Consider the following 20,770-nt stretch of genomic DNA (forward strand, 5'->3'; position numbering starts at 1 on the left):
TCAGGAATGACAAAGATTCACAGCAAGGACTTACATAAGCAGCAAGACTTACACATTAGAACAATTATCACTTTGGTGAATGGATGTGTAAGACAACTATTTTGCATCTTCAGCTTTTAGAAAAATGTGCATGCTTTTAAAAGAAATTAGTCTTTAATTTTCTTCTACTTTATTTTAAACAAAGTATCTTATGTTTTTTATTGATCTCCACTTGGCACTCCTGGCTTCACATTTAAGATTAGTGATATACATCATAGCTGTTACTATAGTTACAGAGTTTTAATATTTATTATTTTGCAGAGCAAAAAGAACTCAATAAAGTAATGTTACATGAAATAATCTGTAAGTTCTTGTCTGGCAATCGACTGCTTCCAGTCACTATTGACTGGTGTACAGTATATTCAATAATTCTTCTAATATATCAAGTCATGTCTTACTGATATTCTTACAATGGAAAGAGAGATTAATGAGTATGATGTCATGAGAGTATTTATCATATGCTCAGAATATAATGAGAAGATTGTTAGGTTTTTCTATTTTCTGGATCTGAACTGGCAAGTCGTGTCCAACATGCCATGTTTCTAACTGGATTCCAACCAAAAAATACTGAAAGTTTGCTACAAATTCTAAAGCAATAAACTGCTGCCTTTGTGTGTGGATCACACTTGTTTAGATTTGGCATCAACATGAACGTGACAACTAAAAATTTACATTCCAAATTCAGTAAGTGTTTGGAATTTGTTTTGGTTTGTAGATGAAACTGTTGCACGTAGGCATGTAATGGAAAATTGCAAAATAAAAACTGAAATTTCTCATTCTATAACAGAAACAGATCTACATTTACATCTACACTCTGCATACCACTGTAAAGTGTATGACAGAGGGTACATCGCACTGTACCCATTCCATTCACGTATGGAGAAGGAAAAATCATTGTATAAATGCCTCTGTGCATGCTGTAATTACTGATAATCTAAGTTTGTCCTCACATTCCCTATGGGAGCAATATGTATGGGGTTGTGGTGTATTCCTAGAGTCATCATTTAAAGTCGGTTCTTGAAATTTTGTTACAAGAATTTCTCAAATGTTTCCATCTATCTTCAAGAGTCTGCCAGTTCAGTCCTTTTAACAACTCTGTGATGCTCTCCCATGTGTCAAACAAATCTGTGATCTTTGATGATCCCATTCCCAGAATACATTCAATATCCTCTTCTAGTCCTATTTGGAATGGGTTCCACACACTTGAGCAATATTTTAGGATGGGTTAAATGACCAGTTTGTATGCAATCTTCTTTACATATTTACTGCATTTTCCTAGTATCCTATCAATAAACTGAAGTCTGCTATCTGCTTTACCCATGACTGAGCCTATGTCAACATTCAATTTTGTGTCCCTACTAAGTGTTACACCCAGGTATTCGTATAAGTTTACAGGTTCCACCTGTAATTCACTGATATTATATTCATAAGATACTATGTTTGTTTCTATCTTTTTTTTTCATTTTGTTAAGAGCACAATTTTATATTTCAGAACATTTAAGGCACGTTGACAATTTTGCACCAGTTTGAAATCTTATGAAGGCCTGACTGAATATTTGTGCAGCTCCTTTCAGACTATATGCCACTGCAGATAACTGCATAATCTGCAAGAAGTCTGATGCTATTACTAATATTGTCCATAAGACCATTACTATACAATATAAACAGCAAAGCACGCTACACATTTCCTTGGGGTACACCTTAAGTACCTCTCCATCCAGGACAACACGCCGATTCCACCCTACCAAGAAATCCTCAATCCAGACACAAGTTTCTTCTGATACCACACCACGACTGTACTTTTGATAATAAGCATAGGTGAGATACTGAGTCAAACACTTTTTGGAAATCAAGAAATACTGCATCTACCTGATTGCTGTGATCTGCTACTTTCAGCATGTTGTGAGAAAAGTGCAAATTGTGTTTCACATGATACACTCAATTTTTATTTGGGAGGGAAATTATGTAGAATTAGATGAAAAAACATATGTTACTTATGCTGCAGCAGGATTAAATTCAGTCATAATATGATGTAAGGCTCTGTTCTGTTTGTTAGTTTCAGATTTGTTTATAACTTCATCGCTAGTATCTCACTCTATAGTAGGGCACAACATGTAATCAAACTTTCTGACACTAAAACTGTTGCTAAGCCTACACTCTTAACACAAAAAAAAATCTGAAGATGTGGAATAAAGTTAAAAATCAGTTACAGCCCCATGCTTTCTGTGAAATTTTGACTACATCTGTAATAAGCTGTCTGTACTCCATTTTACATCACGTTTGAAGTGACAGTGACTGCAAGTTCTATTAGAATTTTGTTATTTCTACATACAGTGTATTAAAACATGATAAGTTCCTCACCAAGCCATATGGACACTTACATCTCTTATGTAACATTTCCAAGCACAGATTTCACAATGGATCTTCTACATCATGATTTAAAAAAATTAAATGTGATATGACATTGCTGGTTGGAATATCCCCACAGTTGGAATTCAGCTGCCTAATGGAAAGGGTATGAGTTGTGTTGTATGTGTATTTGTTGAGTGTAGGTGAGTGTAACTGATGCATATACAATGAAGTGTTACTTTTTTGTTGTTGATGATGATGATGATGAGAGAAGGGAGAGGGTGGCACCCAGTGGTAGCAAATAGCTTACTCCTCTCAAATAGCATCAAGAGGGCCACTGAATTTTACATCCCCATCTGATGGGTGAATCATCATCAACAATGCCACACGCCCTCACTTCATGAGACACTGCAGACAGACACTAGCACCTCTCCTTGCCTTGCTGGTCAAACACTGGCAGAGAGAATTTCATTCACTCCCAGGATTAGAAGTGGGTTATCTCACAGTTGAGTGCCACCGTGTAAACATACTTTAACGACTTTGGCTACAGAGATCAGTGATATTGTGACAGTGCAATGTTGTATGACTTGGGGACACATAAATAATTGATAATTTGCTGATAACAGGGGAATGGTTGAATCTCCTGCTTATGTGTAAACCCACATTTTCTTTTATTTCTTGTCTTTTACAACAACATCACAGTTATCACTGGTGATTTAATGCATTCAGCACATTCACTTTGTGGCACCTGATTCAAGAAATTGAGTAATTCAGTTCATTCTTTGTTAGTCTCTTAACAATTATACATCCATTTTATTGCACCCCTAACCTACTTGCTACATTTGACTAACCTTGCCCAAGAGTTTTCATCGTACGTTACATCTTTTGCAATGAATGTGGAAAAGATATATTGCCACTTGCTGTAAAGAAGACACGTCAAGTTGCAGACAGGCACGATTAAAAGACACTCAAATATAGCTTTCAGCCACAGCCTTCATCTGTCAAGAGAGAAATACACACAACATTCACACCTCAAGCACACATGACCGTCAACTCCAGCATCTCCAGCATTTTCAGCCCGAGGTGCTGGAGTTGGTGGTCATGTGTCATGCATGCATACTCTCTCTCTCTCTCTCTCTCTCTCTCTCTCTCTCTCTCTCTCTCTCTCTCTCTCTCTCCTAACGAAGGCTGTGGCCGAAAGCTATATGTGAGTGTCTTTTAATCATGCCTGTCTGCAACCTGAACTGTCTTCTTTATGGTAAGTAGCAGTCTATCTTTCCACATTGTTGATATTCCTACCTGGAGTTTCCATTGTTTGATATTTCTTTTTACTGCAGTTATGTTGCACTTCTTATCCTTTCTTCATCCTCTGAACAATTTAATGAATTAGAAATCTCTCCTTAGCTGACCATTTCACTTCCCCAAGAAAAGCAAGCACAAGAAAAACATACATCTGAATTTCCTTGTTTCTTTGGTCTACAACTGGAACTTCTGATAGGCAGAGATTTTCCAGCAGATACAATTTTTATTGTACAACGCATAGTCATACTTGCTTTTAATTTTTTATTATACTTACCCACTTTAAAATTGCTTGTTGCTAGTGTTGGGCATGTGAATAGTCTTGGAAAAATCATGTATATGGGAATAGCCAAACCACAGGGTACATTTCCTTCTCCTATCTGGATATTCTGGATTTCTGTTGCTGTGAATAAAATAAGTACATCATTACTTCACTAAAGTGCAGTCCATCAGATACATCAGAACTTATCTTTAAAACACCTATTTTTGGAAAATACTGATATATCACACATAAACTAAAGTTGGGCATACAAGAGGGAAAAAAAAAAATCTCACAGATTTAGCTTGATTTTGGACAGAGTGTAAATGAGGACATTTCACTAAAATAATTTTTCATGAACAATGGCAATCATTTTGCAACATTCTCAATCAATTGTCCATTGTCCGAACAGTTCTTTTTCATGATACAGCTACAACACTAGAAAACACTGGCTATTATAAATAGCCTATAATAATGGCATTTTTCAAAAATTCAATGGCATCATCATGAGGGCATTTCTGCCAATAACCTACGCCCTCTACTTGAAGATATCCTTGGTTCTAACAATCTGATCACACACGAGGGCATGTTTCTTTTGTATAAGACTGACCAGCTTGAGTGTCACTTTGCCTCTACAGCATTCAGTTGGAGCAACAGTATTCTTTGTCTCATCTCTGGTGCTTATGTCACTGTCACTTCATCACATTTATTTATGTACTCAAGTCTGAGGCACAGTCATAGGATCCTATAAACCTATAATTTCTGGTAAGGAAATAGAAGCTGTTTATACATCTACACAATACAAAATTGAAATCAAACGATCCTTGCCCAGAAATGAGCAACCACTACAGCATTTTCATGTATCTTTAACAACTTCTTCTCATTGCAAGAACCAGGACAACATAAACACTGACATAGATGTTTCATTATCTGCAATTCTACACATTCGCACAGTTTCATCCCTTATGAGTATCCCCATATCATTAGGTTGTCCTTCGACTTTTTCATAACCTCTTTAGTGATCACCATGTGGTCCAGGCTGGTAAGCATTTTGTTGACTTCGCTTGACTGCTTGTATGATGAGTTATTTTGACTGCCCACAGTTTTTCTCTGGCTTTCTTGGTTGTTGTTTTTAACACAGATGTTGATTATAAAAAGCTCTTCCAACACTGGAATCAAGGTCTTTGTGGAGTATGTATGGAATAGAACAGAACAGAAGTTTACTGTCTCATAACATCTAATATTCAAGTCATTGGCTTAATGTACAGGAGACTCGTCAAAACACAAAAATTGGTTTTGCTAGTTTTCTTATAATATCATTAATACAATATACTGTACTGAATGTGTAATTAATATGCAACTAATATTTTTTCTTAAAAAGTAACAAACTTTTAAAAATTAACAGTCCTAAGTACTTGCTCTCTCCTGCTCAAATTTTCAGGTTGTCCTTTATGAATTCTTCTACTGAATAGTAACATTTCTACACTAGTTTCTCATACAAGGTTTTTTTCAGTGTTTCTAAATTCATAATGAGCAATTCTCTTCCTCTCACTTTGTTATAAATTTTCATATCCATATAGTGTGAAGTTTGAGCATAAAGTTTTAAATGGTAGGTGGGCAGCATAAAATTATTTTGATTTCTGGTGTTGTAATCATGCTGAAAATGATTTGCTACAAATAAATCTGGATTACTGCATACAAAGATGATCAGCTCATAGATGTTCAGTGAGGGAACACTTAGTATACTTAGATTTTCTGAGTAGGTGACACAATTTCCTTCACCCTGCATTGGGCATATTTTTAGTGATGGTTTTCTGAAGTATTAATATCTGACACATATGGTTTGAGTTATCCCAAATTCCAATTCTGTACCTTATTACTGACTTTTAAGTGGCTGTGATATACTATTTTTATTATGTCCATAATGGTAGCACTGTACAAAATCCTCATAGCAAATGCTATGCTATTTAATTTATTTGCAAGGTCCTGTACATGTGAGCCTCAAGATGGATTTTTATCCAGTTGCATTCCTGGGAATTTCTATCAGCTAGCTTTCTGAAAATCTTCATTTTTGTAATTCATTTGATCATCATTTCATTTTGCTTGTTTTGTTCTAAACTGCATTGACTGAGTCTTTTCATGTTTAATTTTAACCCATTTAAATCAAACAATGTTTCTGATTTTTCTGAAGAATTAGATCAGATGTTTTATCTGCACATAAAACTGATGGACACTCAATATTAAGTGGCAGACCATTTATGTGAAACAGAACCTTGGGGTATTCCTTGTGAAATGGTTTTCCATTCTGAAGTATATTCCCCTCTCTCTGAGTGGTTCACACTATCAAAGGCCTTTCATAGGTCACAAAAAATTCCTGTGCCATGCAGTAAGTTGTCTAGAGAGGAGCAAATTTTATCTACGAAATGGTTTACAGCATATACTGTAGTTTTGCCTTTTTGAAATCCATACTGATTTTTTATATTATTTTAAATTTTTCTATAAAATTCAGAATTTGTATTGTGACTACATTTTCAAATATTTTAAATGATGGAACAAGAGAGATCGCACAATAGTTTTCCTTATGTTCCTTCATGTCTACATATGTAAGTGGGTCTGGAAAATAATAATCTTGAAGACATTGGTTAACTATTGCAGAGTGCAGTGGTTCAATTATTTTAGAGACTGTTTTTAACACTTTTGCTGGTATCTCATCCCATTCTGCTGATGTTTTATTTTTAGTGATAGTATTACATTTTCTATATCTTTTATAGTAGTTCTGCTGAATGTATTGAAAAGTTCACCTTCAAATTGCTCAGTGTTAAAAAAATTGACATTTTCTGGATAATTTTCTATGTAGATGTTTGATTAGTTTATGTTTATAAAGAATTTATTAAATAATTCTGAAATTTGAGCTGGATTTAAAATAGTTCTCACCACTATCTGGATTTCAGAAATACCATGGCCTCTAGCTGTGGCACTTGTTTCAGCTTTGATCAATGATCTTCACAACTTTTTTAAAGTATTTTTGCAATCTTTTAACAGCTAACAACATCATTACTTTTGTTATGTTTTAGTCCCACACTTAGCCATCTTTTTCTTGCAATAGACTCTTATTTCTTCAGTTGTCCATTTTACTTTATTTTTGTTCAAATGTTACTCATTTTCTTTGCGATATATAATACACAGACATCAGTCAGTGTCTTCAGGCTAAGGAATGGTTAAACTGTGCTCAGATCTCAGTCTAAAACTCTTTTTGAAGTTTGGATTGTAATCAGCCAAAAAATTAATTCCCAAAAATATATATTGAGTCTCCAACTAATACTGGAATCTTGATTGCTACTGTTTCTGTTAGTTTTTGTTATTGTGTAATAATTTACCACCATTAGTCATTACAGTTGTTAGAAGTTTTCCTATCTTTGTATTGGATGGACTTCAGTTTTGAAAATTACCGTCTTTACATTTGTTTATTCAATTCTTTAAATCTCGAAAGGAATTCAGTGGAGCACTGGTTGTTACATACCAGACTACAATTCTAGAGAAATATGACAACCATATTCCACAAACAAACTGGTAAAAAGCTCCCATTTCAAAGGCTGTAAATAATTAATCTTCTAACATTTAGTTAATCTATCCTATAAGATAGAAAATCAACAATGACATCTATTTTGTGTTTTCTTTGTTGAGGCCCTGAAAAGCCACATTTGGTTTATTTTGATCTATTGGTGATATAAATGAAAAAAAAAAAAGCTTCACATTCTAAATGCTGAAACTTACCATCTCTTGCGTATCCCTCAGCACATCCACATGTTTCTACACGCACCAACTGTAGTTCCACAGACTTGATAGGTACTTCACAGTGTTCCACTACAAGCTGCAAACAGTAATAATCACATAATGTACTGGAGCATATCTGTACTTCAAGTAATGGGTACATGCATTACACATAATACATTATTACAAAACATGGAAAACAATTATTTGTATACAAAATAATGGGGAGGGCGCATACCAAACAACATCAGCATAAGAACTATGTTATTTTTCAGCCAAATGGAGAAGAATTCTGATGCTAATAATAACAATAATAATAATTACTGTGTGACCTACAAGAAACAATTTTTTTTTTTTTTAGATTAGCTAGCATTTCACTGTCATTAGTGGAGGGAGATGGTGCATATATCATGCACTTCAGGGCTTTCTGCCGTTTCAGTAGCAATAGAACAATGGATGATTGAGTATCATGTGTTCATTTACGACATTTTTCTCTTAAATGTTGAGCCTGTCATTGCAACACTGCAGATATTTCATTGCCATTTTAATCGAATAGCTCCAAGTTGTAATACAATCCTACCATAAGAAAAACATGAAAAATTATTAAAAAGAAACCACCATGTCCTGATAAAAAGAACAATACCTTAAAACATCACTGTTGTGAGAGAAGCAATCATCGAGAGACTGAGCGGGTCCAGACACCAATATATGCACACCGTCTATAGATGAGCAGTGGATCTGTTATAAAAATGTCATGTCTGGATTCAAAATTATATCCACATAACATGCTTGTTGTCCAGCAGAACAAAGATTGGATCTTTTAGCAATGAGAAGACTTCAATGCATGTACGCAAGTGCTCTTTGAAGATTATTCAAATGCAATAGTGTTTTTGAGCAATGTGGGGAATCTTCACTTAAATGGGTCAGTTAATAGGCACAGTTATCACTTTTGGGCTTCTGGACACACTGTGTGGTGCACCATAGCTGCTATTGGTGTAATCATATCTTATTTTTTTGAGGACCATAGTGTAACAGTGACAGCTGCCAAAATTGTGGAGGCAAGAGATCAATATCAGGAATTTTTATTTTAAATGGAACAGTGCAACATCACACACTGCAAATGCATCCATGGCAGTTGTGAGGAGCATTTTCCCTGTAAGCCTCATTTCTCATTTCAGTGACATGCCGCAGCCTTGATGATCATCAGGCTTGCCTGCTTGTGACTTCGTCTGGTGGGGGTACCTGAAAGAAACAGATTAGAAGTAATGACCTTCACAAGGGACGACTGCTGCTACTGCAGACACCACCACCTGAAACAGAACTCAGCACTCCTAGCTTTTGAAATAAAGGTTCCTTCTTCAGGAAGAAAAGGAACTGATTAGGGAATATTGGAAGAAAGGAGGTGGTAGGCCACTCAGGCTGTAGTCAGAGAACAGGAAAGGCATCAAAAAGAGGAAGTGGTCGACTATAATATATGTTAGCAACCACTGTGACAGCTTCAATTCAGTGATGAGAGAAGGGACAGCATGTAAGTAAAGATGAATTCAAAAACTGGACAAGTAGGACTCATGGTCTGAGGGTTCTGTGCAAACTTGATTATAAGTATAGATAATAATAATAACAATAATAATAATATTGTGTGGATCAATGACCTTTGGGGACTTGCAGGGGACCTACAGTTTAACAAGGAATCTAAACCCCATGTTCCTTCTGGCAACTCCTCACATTGTTGAGAGGAGAAGGCAAGGTTAAAACAAAAACTGAAAAATCCATAGCCTGACCAAGATTCAATCACTTGACCTCTTGGTTTCCCAACATGCACCTTACAACTAAACCATCAGGACAACATGTACGTAGCTAGTTCAGCTATAGGTTTCGATGAGGGAGTTCATGAGTATCAATATCATGACATATATGGCCTATCAAAATACGTGACATGTATGGCCATATACTTTGACTGCATTACTTAAAAGCCTAAATTATTTACACTGCTAAAGGACCACAGACATTCATATTTTACATAATTTCAACTAGATACCTCTACCTTTTCTTGGAAAATAGGAGTCTTAACAGACATACAATAAATACAAGAAGAAAAAATGTTATATGATATAATTACAAATTACAGTTTTCATATTTTTTCATTTACTTGTACTGTGAAATCTTGTGGTTCTTGTCAAATTTTATGATTCTAAGTCAACGGGAAGTACACTACAGGTTTTGATGAGCGAGTTTGTGAGTATCAAAATGTGTGAAATAATTGGCCAAAATCTTTTGATTGCACTAACTTAGAAGCTTAAAATTTTTCACATTGCCAAGGGACTGCAGATCTTAGTGAACAACATAACTTTCAACTTGATACTCTACCTGTTCCTGAGAAAAAGGGATCTAACTGTAGGACAGACAAACAGGTAGACAACAAGGTGATCATATAAGGGTTCCACTTTTTCAATTGAGGTATAGAATCCTAAAAAGGAAGAGAAAATGCAAAATGAAGCAAATTTAGTAATAAATGAATAGGAAGTAGGGGGAAAAGAAAAAGTGGTTCAAATTTTCAAATGTGTGTGAAATCTTATGGGACTTAACTGCTAAGGTCATCAGTCCCTAAGCTTACACACTACTTAACCTAAATTACCCTAAGGACAAACACACACACCCATGCCCGAGGGAGGACTCGAACCTCCGCCGGGGCCAGCCGCACAGTCCATGACTGCAGCGCCCTAGACCGCTCGGCTAATCCCGCGTGCCAGGAAAAATGGGGGAGGGAGAAAGATGAGTTGCATAGAAGGGGGAAAGGGAAAAGTAAGTAAATAACAAAGGTAAATAAGTTATGTCAGACACCATATTGGAAAGAAAGAAGGAGAAAAGGAGGCAATGATGAATGAAGTTTCTCTTCCTATTCTAATTCATTTCTAGTTCCCACTCTGTACCATCTGTTATTCCTGAACTTAAGCTGTCATATTAATAAATGCATTATTTTTGAATGTTTACTCTGGCACATCTTTCTTCGCCTTTGCCTAGGTTCTTCTTCATTCCTACCCTACATATTGTTTATTAGAAATTACTTCACCTGTTTATTAATGCCTTCCGTCTATCTCCAACATATGTGATGAAACCTCTTCTTCCTCTCAACTCCCCACCCCTCCCCACAGTTTAACTTATGTCCAATTTCTCTCTATTCCTTAACTATACAGTTAATTTCACTTTCCATTTTCTCTCACTCATCTAATCTATCTTTAGTTCATACTCTGTCTCTTGTATCACCTGTTTTATTCTTCACTTTTGCCTCCTTAGCCTAAGAATACGAGGTCCCCATTTACAACTTCCCTTACCTATTCCTCTTTCCTAGTTACATTTCTGAAAATTAGAAGTGCTGCCTTTTATTTCGAGTGTTGTGTTGGCAATGCAGGGAATTGTGATGAGGTAAGTAGCGATGACACTTCTTTCTCTTGTGATTTTAAGTTTGCTTAAATGAATTTTCCTTTAAGTGTAATTAATAAACTGTTTCTTCACATCACTTATGGACTTAGAAAATTTTTTTTTGATAATCTAATATGTTTCAATTTCTACAAAAAATGCCAGTAAATTACAGCGACGTATGAGTAATTTACAAAACACATGTGGGAGCAATAAAAGTGAAATATCAGAGAGGAGTTTATAATAACATGGCATGATGAGGTGAGTTTGTACATCAAGCAAACAGTGAAGAATTTTTTTTTTTAAATGAAAAAGATGAATAACATTTCACGGCAAAGAGCTGCCAAAATGCACACACATCATAGCTATTCCACTCAAAATTGATGAAGGCTTATACGACTTGAAAAAAATGAATAAAATGATTAGCACAGAGTACGACTTACAGATTAAAAAAAAAAAGAAGTAAGGTGAAGATAACAATGAGTAGTTTGAATAAATTGATTAGCACAGAGTACGACTTACAGATTTAAAAAAAAAGTAAGGTGAAGGTAACAATGAGTAGTACCAAGGAGAATAGCAACTTGCTTAGTATAGAAAGCAGGGAAGGAATTCTCTTATCAAGGAAGCATTATTACACAGCTTTCACCCACAAGAAATATTTATATGGAGTTGAAGACATAGTACCTGGAAACATGGGAAGGAAAACATGGATTGTGGCAGATCCAGACAATAATGAAGTAGAAATACAAGCAACTAACTTTAAAATTTAAGTAGACAATAAGGTGTGACATGAGAGGTACTTAAAAAATAGACAAGGGAGGAAAAGTCTTAGAGAAGAAGGTTTAAGTTAATGGGTCATGCGCAACAGCAACCAGAAAAGTGAAATGGCACTGGAATGACAAGCAAAGGCGGGCATTTAGGAGCTGAGAAAGATTAGTACCTGGATAATGGATTATAGAGGATTTGGATGCAGCAGATGCACAGAGATTAAAGTATTGACTGAATATAATAAGAGAGAGAGAACTCTTTTTATTTCTTCCCAATCTATTCTTCTCTACTCTCCTCAGAAGGAACTATTAGGTCCAAATGCTAGGATAGTGCCACTGTTTGGTTACTAAATTCAACTACATCACTGGTGAAAGCTGCCCTTCCTGGAACTGGCCCAGAGGACCAGAATCTTAACATCCACAGACAAAAGTGCATACTGTAAATGTTGCCAGAGGAGTCTGGCTGTGGCAGCCAGAGATGGTGGTCATGTGTGTGCGAGTTCTGTTTGCATGAGAGACAGAGAGAGAGAGAGAGAGAGAGAGAGAGAGAGAGAGAGAGAGCTGTCTCATTCAGAAGAATGCCTTTTGGCCAAAAGTTTACTTAATTGACAGTCTTTTTGTTGTGCCTATCTGTAACTCAACATCTCTGCTATATTATGAGTAGCAATACAACATTTTCATAATATTGTCATTACTGGATGACCAGGAATTTAGAAGGACTGTACAATAGTTTGAATCCATTCAGATTGCAATGAATGATGACATACATTAGAGAATCACTTTTCATTTACAATTAAGTTAACATTCACAAAAAATATACAGCCTCACATTTGGTGTACAAGGTGTGTGGGTCACAAGCTATGACAGCCAACTGACAGTCTTCATTCACTACTGTTCTGTTCCTTGCAGAGGCTAGTGTACCATTAAGCACCCTGGAATGGGTGGCCTTTTGGCCATTCTCCCCCAAGTGCAAATAATTCCAGAGTGAGCAGCACTATGCAGTGACTAGATCAAATGTAGCAAACCAACAGCCGTAATTTTTATATGTGCATATCAGTAGTACTGATGATATTTCTGCTTAATAATTCAAGCAAGTTCATTTGGCCACAAGAGGGCTGAGTGGACTCCATTCTAGATCTGCCACCACAAAAATTTCTGAAGTCACTGTGAACTGAATCTAGTATATTCACATTGTAGCCACCTAAGCTAACCATTAGATCATGGATTGGAAGTAGTTCAGTTTATTGGCACTGCCAATGAAATAATGTAGCAGGGCATTAGCAGACCATTATAACAATATGACCTCTAAGTGCACATCATACTTAACTGAATCTTTTAATAACTTATTTGGATGTCTGTTGCTTGATTATTGAAGAGAGTTTGCCAAGCAAACCCAAACTAAAAAGGAAAAAGGGAGGAAACCTGCCACAGCTACAAAATCAAACAATGGAAAATCCAGCATGGAAAGTAACAGTATTCCGAGAAGGAAAGTTGCTACTCACCATATAGCCTAGTGGAGATGCTGAGTCACAGACAGACACAACAAAAAGACTCTCACAGTTATAGCTTTCGGCCGTTAAGGCCTTCGTCAACAATAGACATACATATGCACTACACGATCCCCCCCTCACCCACACACACACACACACACACACACACACACACACACACACACACACACACACACACACATAACTCACAAACATGACTGCAGTCTCAGGCAACTGAAACCACACAGCTAGCAGCAAGGTGCACAATGGGAGTGGTCATTGGGTGAGGGTAAGGAGGAGGCTGTAACAGGTAGTGCGAGGGATTGTATGGTTGGGATGGTGGAAACCGAAGTGCAGCATGTTAGACTGAGCGCTGGAGAGAGATGCAGCGTGGGGGGGAGTAGCGGAGAAGGAGAGCAATAAAAAGACTGGGTGTGGTGGTGATGTGATGGCTGTGTAATGCTGGAATGGGAACAGGGAAGGGACTGGATGGGTGAGGACAGTGACTAACGAAGGTTGAGGCCAGGAGGGTTATGGGAACATAGGATGTATTGCAGAGAAATTTCCCACCTGCACAATTCAGAAAAGCTGGTGTTGGTGGGAAGGATTCAAATAGCACAGGCTGTGACGCAGTCATTGAAATTAAGGATATCATGTTTGGCAGCGTGTTCAGCAACAGGGTGGTCCACTTCTTTCTTGGCCACAGTTTGTCGGTGGCCAATCATGCGGATAGACAGGTTGTTGGTTGTCATGCCTACATAGAATGCAGCACAGTGGTTGCAGTTTAGCTTGTAAATCACATGACTGGTTTCACACATAGCTCTGCCTTTGATGGGATAGGTGATGTTACCGACTGGACTGGAGTAGGTGATGGTGGGAGGATGTATGGGGCAGGTCTTGCATCCAGGATTATGTAATCTCAGCAGACCTAGACCAAGGTCAAATCCCTGTTGGAGTTTTTCTGTGACTTACGTAATGCCTTTGGTCCAGTTAATTTTAAAAATGAAGCTACACGTGTACAAAATTAGAAGAACAACCCTCAATATCTTGAAGTCATTTCTGCAGAGCAGAAAACAAGCAGTGGAAGTGTCATCCAAGTAACTATAAGACATAGAATGCGGTGTGCCACAAGGCAGCATTCTAGGACTCCTCCTAAATGAACTGATTAAATTACAAAAGCGAGATGTAAGAGTGGTCATAGGCAAAAAAATTTAAGGGTCACTGTAGACAGTTGTTCAGGGTGGAAAGTTTGTATTGCTAACATTAGCAATAAACTTAGCACTGCTGCTTTTGCTTCTCAGACAAATTACACCACTAATAACTGGAAATGATATGTGTGTGGTGCATTTTTCATACTTCAGTTTTATAATGAACTATTTTATAGAAATCTGGAGTCACTCAACTGATGCAATTAAAATATTCAAACTACAAAAGAGAGTATTCATCATAATAGGAAACATAAGAACAAGAGACAGCTGCAAGCCTCTATTTTAAAAAATATAAGATTCTACTTTCTATAGTTTGTATGTACACAAAATTCCGTTTCTCACTTGGGACGGTAAAGATAAATTCAACAGAAAGAAGGACATACATCATCACCATCACCACCATACTAGAAACTGCATGAAACAAAGAATTCCACAGCACAACATAACTCAACTTCAGAGAAACAATGATCATATGGCAGGAAAGTTGTACAACCGTTTACCACCACACATCACTAATGCCAAATCAAAAGTTAAATTTGAACTTTTGATGAAACAGCTACTATTAGAAACCCCTTTATATTCAATCAGAGAATTACTTTCACATGAAATTAACTGAATTAAACAGGCAGAGTTATGATACAAAAATGTACACATGAAGAGAGAAAAACGAAAAGTAAAATGGGGTAATTTTTTTACTGTAAACAAAACTGAAGTTAGAATGTGTGTACCATATAAGACAATCTTAGGCATTATATCTAACATGATGTAACCATGGTACAGAATTACAAATATGAAATTTTCTTTCATTTGTGTATTTAGAATATGTATGCCTCATAAAATCTTTTGGCTTACTGTATCTAAAATTATGTAAGTTAACTGAAGAGGTATTTTGGCTAAAATTTATTAGTTAGCTAAGCCAATGTGCATAATGGATCAGTACAACTAATGTTCCTTAATGTGTAAAACTGACAAAGCACATACATGCTTGGACATGCTCCATAGGTATGCACCACAAGCTGCTAAACAAATAAATGCCTATCTGAAAACCAAGAAATATTGCAAGGAAGTTTTATTTAGCATGTGACTATCAGTGTAGAGAAACATTGGATTGCTGATTGAAAGGGTAGTAGTCAAAACCTGCCATTCCTTTTTAACCTTCCCTAATCTAGATCTCTCTCCTCCCCACAGAAGGAACTGTTAGTTCTGAAAGATAGGATAGTGTCAGTTTTATTAGTACCTGTTTGCAATATTGATACCTCCTGAAGGTAACTAACAGACAGCAATCTTTCTCTCATAATTTTATAATTTTCTCAAGTTACTTTTTTTATACAATAAGGCATAAATATTGGCCTGAAAGTGGCTCAAGATCACAGGCTTATAACAGAATGGAAGCCATATGATGTTCATTTATTTAATGAACTGTATGAAGCAGTATTCTTCAATAGTGTGAAATAATGTGTTTCATATGGTGGGTAACCATCTATCCTTTAAAATCATCTCCAAAGACTTGCAGTTGTATTCACTATCAACTATATTTATTATTTTGGACTAATCTGAAGATTACCATGAAAATCACATGGAGATGAATTAGGATGTATACATTAACATCACAAGCTACAACAGTGATGTCCATATAGACTTAACTTTCAGGTCCAAGGATTTGAGTGAAGTTCCATATTGTGGCGCAATGATCTGTAAGAGGTTAACTCTAGAATAGTTTAAGCCATGAACAGCAAATATGTAATTTTTATTATTCTGACAGCTTTTTTCAGGTGATAGACTACCTACATTCAGTCGCACCAAAAGTAACAAAGATGTTTTGTAGAAACAAACTCTGAACAGCTCAAACATTAATGCCTATAAATAAAACTAGTAGAGGAAACATTGGTTTCTGAGTATTAGGTGAAAGGGTCTGATGATGAATTAAATGAGTTCTGTTCAACACTGTCAAAATATTATGATCTTCGCTGCCCTGTCAGAGAAATGATGAAGGTACACTGTTGATTTATATAGGAAAAACACAATAAGGCTAAGAAAACATTTAAAACTGAAATTGAGAACCTTATTAGGCAAATTAAAAACAAAGTAGCAGAGAAATCTGATAATATATGTAAAACATTCTGGGAGATAACTGATAAATACTGTAAAGGTACTGAGAAGATGGATATGGAATCATTCGGCACATGACATGACTGTAACACTGTGAAAATCCCAAACACTATATGTAATATTTTTAATAAATATTTCATTTCTCTTATTGATTAACCAGCCTGTATTATAAATGCAAAGGTCAAGACCCTATGTCACCACACTCAATGTACTGAAATTGAATTTATGGAGGTGAATGAGCAGAAAGTAAGCAAGGTACCACATATGCTAAAGAAGAAATATTCATTTGGATAGGGGAGCACAACCAGTGCAACCACTAAAGTAAGTGTAAACGGTATCTCGAAACCTCTTACCTATCCGATTAATTGCAGCATTACAGAAAAAGTATTGACCTGTTCTAAAAATGAGTGTTGTGAAACTAGTGTACAAAAAAGGAAGTGAGAAAAATGTATCCAGCTACAGATCAATATCATTAATTTCCAGATTTAGTGCAATACTTGAAAGAATTAGCCTGTCATAGCGTACTGCCTTCTTCACAAAATGAAAACTGCTTATAGATTCTCAGCATGGCTTTAGTGAAGAATCACGCATAACTTTAACCGAGCACATTGTCTGTTGTACCACAGGGTGCAGATTGCAAGTATATTTTTATACCTGATAAGGGCTTTTGACTCAGTAACCTGCAGGTTACTTCAAAACTGCTGAAGCCACATACCTGCTGAATCATAAGCAATGCACTAAAGTGACTTACAGATTAGATGACAAGATTGTCAACTTTCAACCACCAGTGACAGAGTAATGTAATGTGTACTACAGAGCTCAATACCTGGTTGCTTTCTCTGCTAACTGATCAAAAGTATCCAGACACCTATATCTATTAGTGCATATTAACATGCGGTGTGTCAACCCTGTGTCTGTAAGACAGCTCAGCTTCCGCTCGGAACACTTTCAGTGAAGTGTGTGAATGTCTGTGGGGAATTGCAGCCAATTCTTTCTCAAGAGCTGAAGCCTGAGAAAGTTGTGATGTTGAATGTGGGTATCTGTAGTGAAAATGACATTCTTAATGGCCAGTCAAATGAAACCCAAACACCTGTTACAAAAGGACCATGGAATAGTTCCACTCAAAAGTAATCACCACATGTGTTAAACATTAATCCCATTGATCTTTCTGTTTCATAGAATGTGGTTGGCTGCTGAGAGATCCCCAACTGCACCCACTTCTTCACTGATTGAAAATGATGTCCATGCATGTCTTTCTTCAAGTTGCCAAAAATGGGGAAAGCACATGCTGAAAGATAACAGCTGTACAGAGGACGATGAAGTGTTCCCAAACAAATTGCTGAAGTACAGCCTTTGTTTCAGTGGCAGTATGGGAGCTGGCATTATTGTGCAACAGGATGATTCCATGCAACAGCATTCCAACAGCCCAAGGGCAAAGGCAAAGCCAACAGTGGAAACATCCCACATCTCCTCTATCAAAGAAATCCAAAGCTACTCACACACATTCAGGTAAGGTCATGATGATGTTTTCGACTGCAGAGGGCCTCTGCTGTCAAGTTCCTCGAGCACGGAACCACAATCAATGCACAGTACTCTGAAGACACTTTGCAGAAACTGCAACACTGCACATAGTCAAACCGCATGGGAATGCTGTTGCATGAAATCATCTCATTTCACGATAACACCTACCCCCACACTGCCATTTGGACGAATGCTACACTTCAGCAATTTGGTTGGGAAACACTGCAACATTCTCCATTCAGCCCAGATCTTTCACCATACGATTTTCACATCTTTCGCAACCTTAAGAAAGACATGCATAAATGTTGGTTTCAGTCAGGTGAGAAGTGCAAGAATGGATGCAGTTGGGGATCTGTCAGCAGCTGACCACATTCTATGAAACAGAAAGTGGTTATTTCATCTGTTGTGGTGAGTTTCGATTTTCATTTGACTGCCCCTCATAACTCATCGCAAAGGTGTTCCACTGGATTCATGTGTATGCTGTAGGCAGGCCAGTCCATTTCAAGAATGTTATTTTCCACAAACCATTGCCTTACAGATGCTGCTTTATAATATAGTACATTGTTACACTGATACAAACAATCATCAACTCCAGACTGTTTCTCTGCTGTAGACAGTGAAAAATGCTGTAAATGTGTTCATATCATACGGCATTTAGCATTTTCTTAAGTAGAATATAGAGATCATGCACTAACTTTAAAAATGTCCCATATCATAACACGACCTCCTCTATAATTTAATAGTGACGTAATACACAATGGCAAGTAACGTTCTCCACCCATTATCCAAACTCGAACCCTTCCATCATCGGGCCGCTTTAGACAGTAGCGCAACTCATCACTCCAAATCATTCACTTATCCTAATCCAGTGGCATTGCTCTTTACAGCAACTCAAGCATCACTTAGCATTGGCTACATAAATGTGTGGCTTACGAGGAGCTGTTCGACCACTGTACTCCAGTCTTTTTAACTCCCTACACACAGTCATTGTGCTAACTGGACTGCAGGTAGCACTTTGGAACTCATGAGTGATTCCTTTTGCTGATTTCATAGTTACCCTCCACAATGCTCGACAGTCCCTGTTCATCAGTACACGAGGTCTGCTTGGCCTTGGTTTCGCTGTGGTTTTTCCTCCGTGTTTCAACTTCACAATCACATCTGCTTTGGAAGGGTTGAAGTTTCCCTGATGAGTATACTCAGTTGACAGCCAGCAACTAGTCAATCTTTGAAGTCTCTGAGCTCTCATGGCCTATCCGTTTTCCTGTTACTGTTTCTCTACGGACAACACAATACTTCCTGCCACATTTTACACTAGCAGGTCAGTGACTCATGATGTCTAGTTTTCAATTCTGTATTATACAGGAGTGTCCAGATAACTTTAATCAGATAATGTGTATTACACCTACATCTATACTTCACAAGCCACCTTGCAACATATTGCGGAGGGTACTTTGTGTCCACTGTCACTCACAAACTCCCTCCCCCCCTCCTTTTCTGTTCCAGCAGTGAATAGTTCATGGGTAGAATGATTACCAATAAGCCTCTGTGTGGGCTTGAATATCTCTGATTTTATCTTTCTAGTCTTTTCACATGATATACAAAAGAGGAAACAACATATTTCCAGACTCTTCTAGGAGCATACGCTCTCAGCACTTTAACACAAAACTACACTGTGATTCAGAATGCCACTCCTGCAGCATCTGTCACTGGTTGATCATCTCTGTGATGCTATGTGCTTACTAAATGAACTCTCTGGATCATATATATTTCCTCTATCCATTCTATCTGGCCTGGATTCCATACTGATGAGCAATATTCAAGTACTGATCGAACAAGTGTTTTGTAAGCTACCTCCTTTGTTGATGGATTACATTTCCTGAGGATTCTTCCACTGAATCTCAGTCTGCCATCAGCCTTCCCAGCGATTAGATATATGTGGTTGTTCCACTTTAAATTTCTCTGTGCACATACACCTACATATTTTATGGAATTAACTGCTTCCAAAGGTTGTTCTGCAATCACATAATCATACAATAACAACATTGCACAACTCATTAAGTCTTATACAACAGCAATGCAAGTAACACCTCAGTTATGTTCTGTGGTTGAGAGTAAGTACGTATAATCCTTTGCTAGTAGTGGAGTAAGCAAATTAACTAAATACTATAACAATCACAGCTTCAAGATAAATATCACCAAATCTCAGTTACTGACAATTAAAATAGGCAGTTCTCATCACACCAATGTGAATAATGTATGTAACATCTTGCAAAAGAAATGACAGCTGTAAATTTGTGGGTGTGTATGGTGATGAATACCTGTGGTGGATAAATCACATTAATTCTGTTATGCAGAACAGTCAATAGTGGCTTACACCTCCTTAGCCAGCTTGCAAAGATAATGCACAGCCAAACATTACAAATTGTATACTATGGAACCCTTAACTAGGGGATTGAGTTATGGGTCTATGCAGCTGATGTTCACTTAACGAGAGTATGACAGGAGAGGGTAATAAGTCTCATACACAGCAACAACTCATCA

The 20,770-nt window shown here is 37.0% G+C and overlaps 1 protein-coding gene across 2 annotated transcripts in view; it reads right to left on the reverse strand.

Annotated features, from left to right (window-relative positions):
• The window catches only part of LOC126481260 (vacuolar protein sorting-associated protein 26C), a 29,647-nt gene that overhangs the window by 594 nt on the left and 8,283 nt on the right, over positions 1–20,770 (reverse strand). For both annotated transcript variants that reach the window (XM_050104881.1, XM_050104880.1), the window contains 2 exons: positions 7,721–7,817; positions 3,965–4,090 (listed from right to left, as the gene is read on the reverse strand). In XM_050104881.1, coding sequence (XP_049960838.1) covers positions 3,965–4,090; positions 7,721–7,817 — 223 coding nt within the window. The remainder of the gene's footprint in view (positions 1–3,964; positions 4,091–7,720; positions 7,818–20,770) is intronic.

Source organism: Schistocerca serialis, chromosome 5, assembly GCF_023864345.2.
Source record: "Schistocerca serialis cubense isolate TAMUIC-IGC-003099 chromosome 5, iqSchSeri2.2, whole genome shotgun sequence".
NCBI classification, from domain to species: Eukaryota; Metazoa; Arthropoda; class Insecta; order Orthoptera; family Acrididae; genus Schistocerca; species Schistocerca serialis.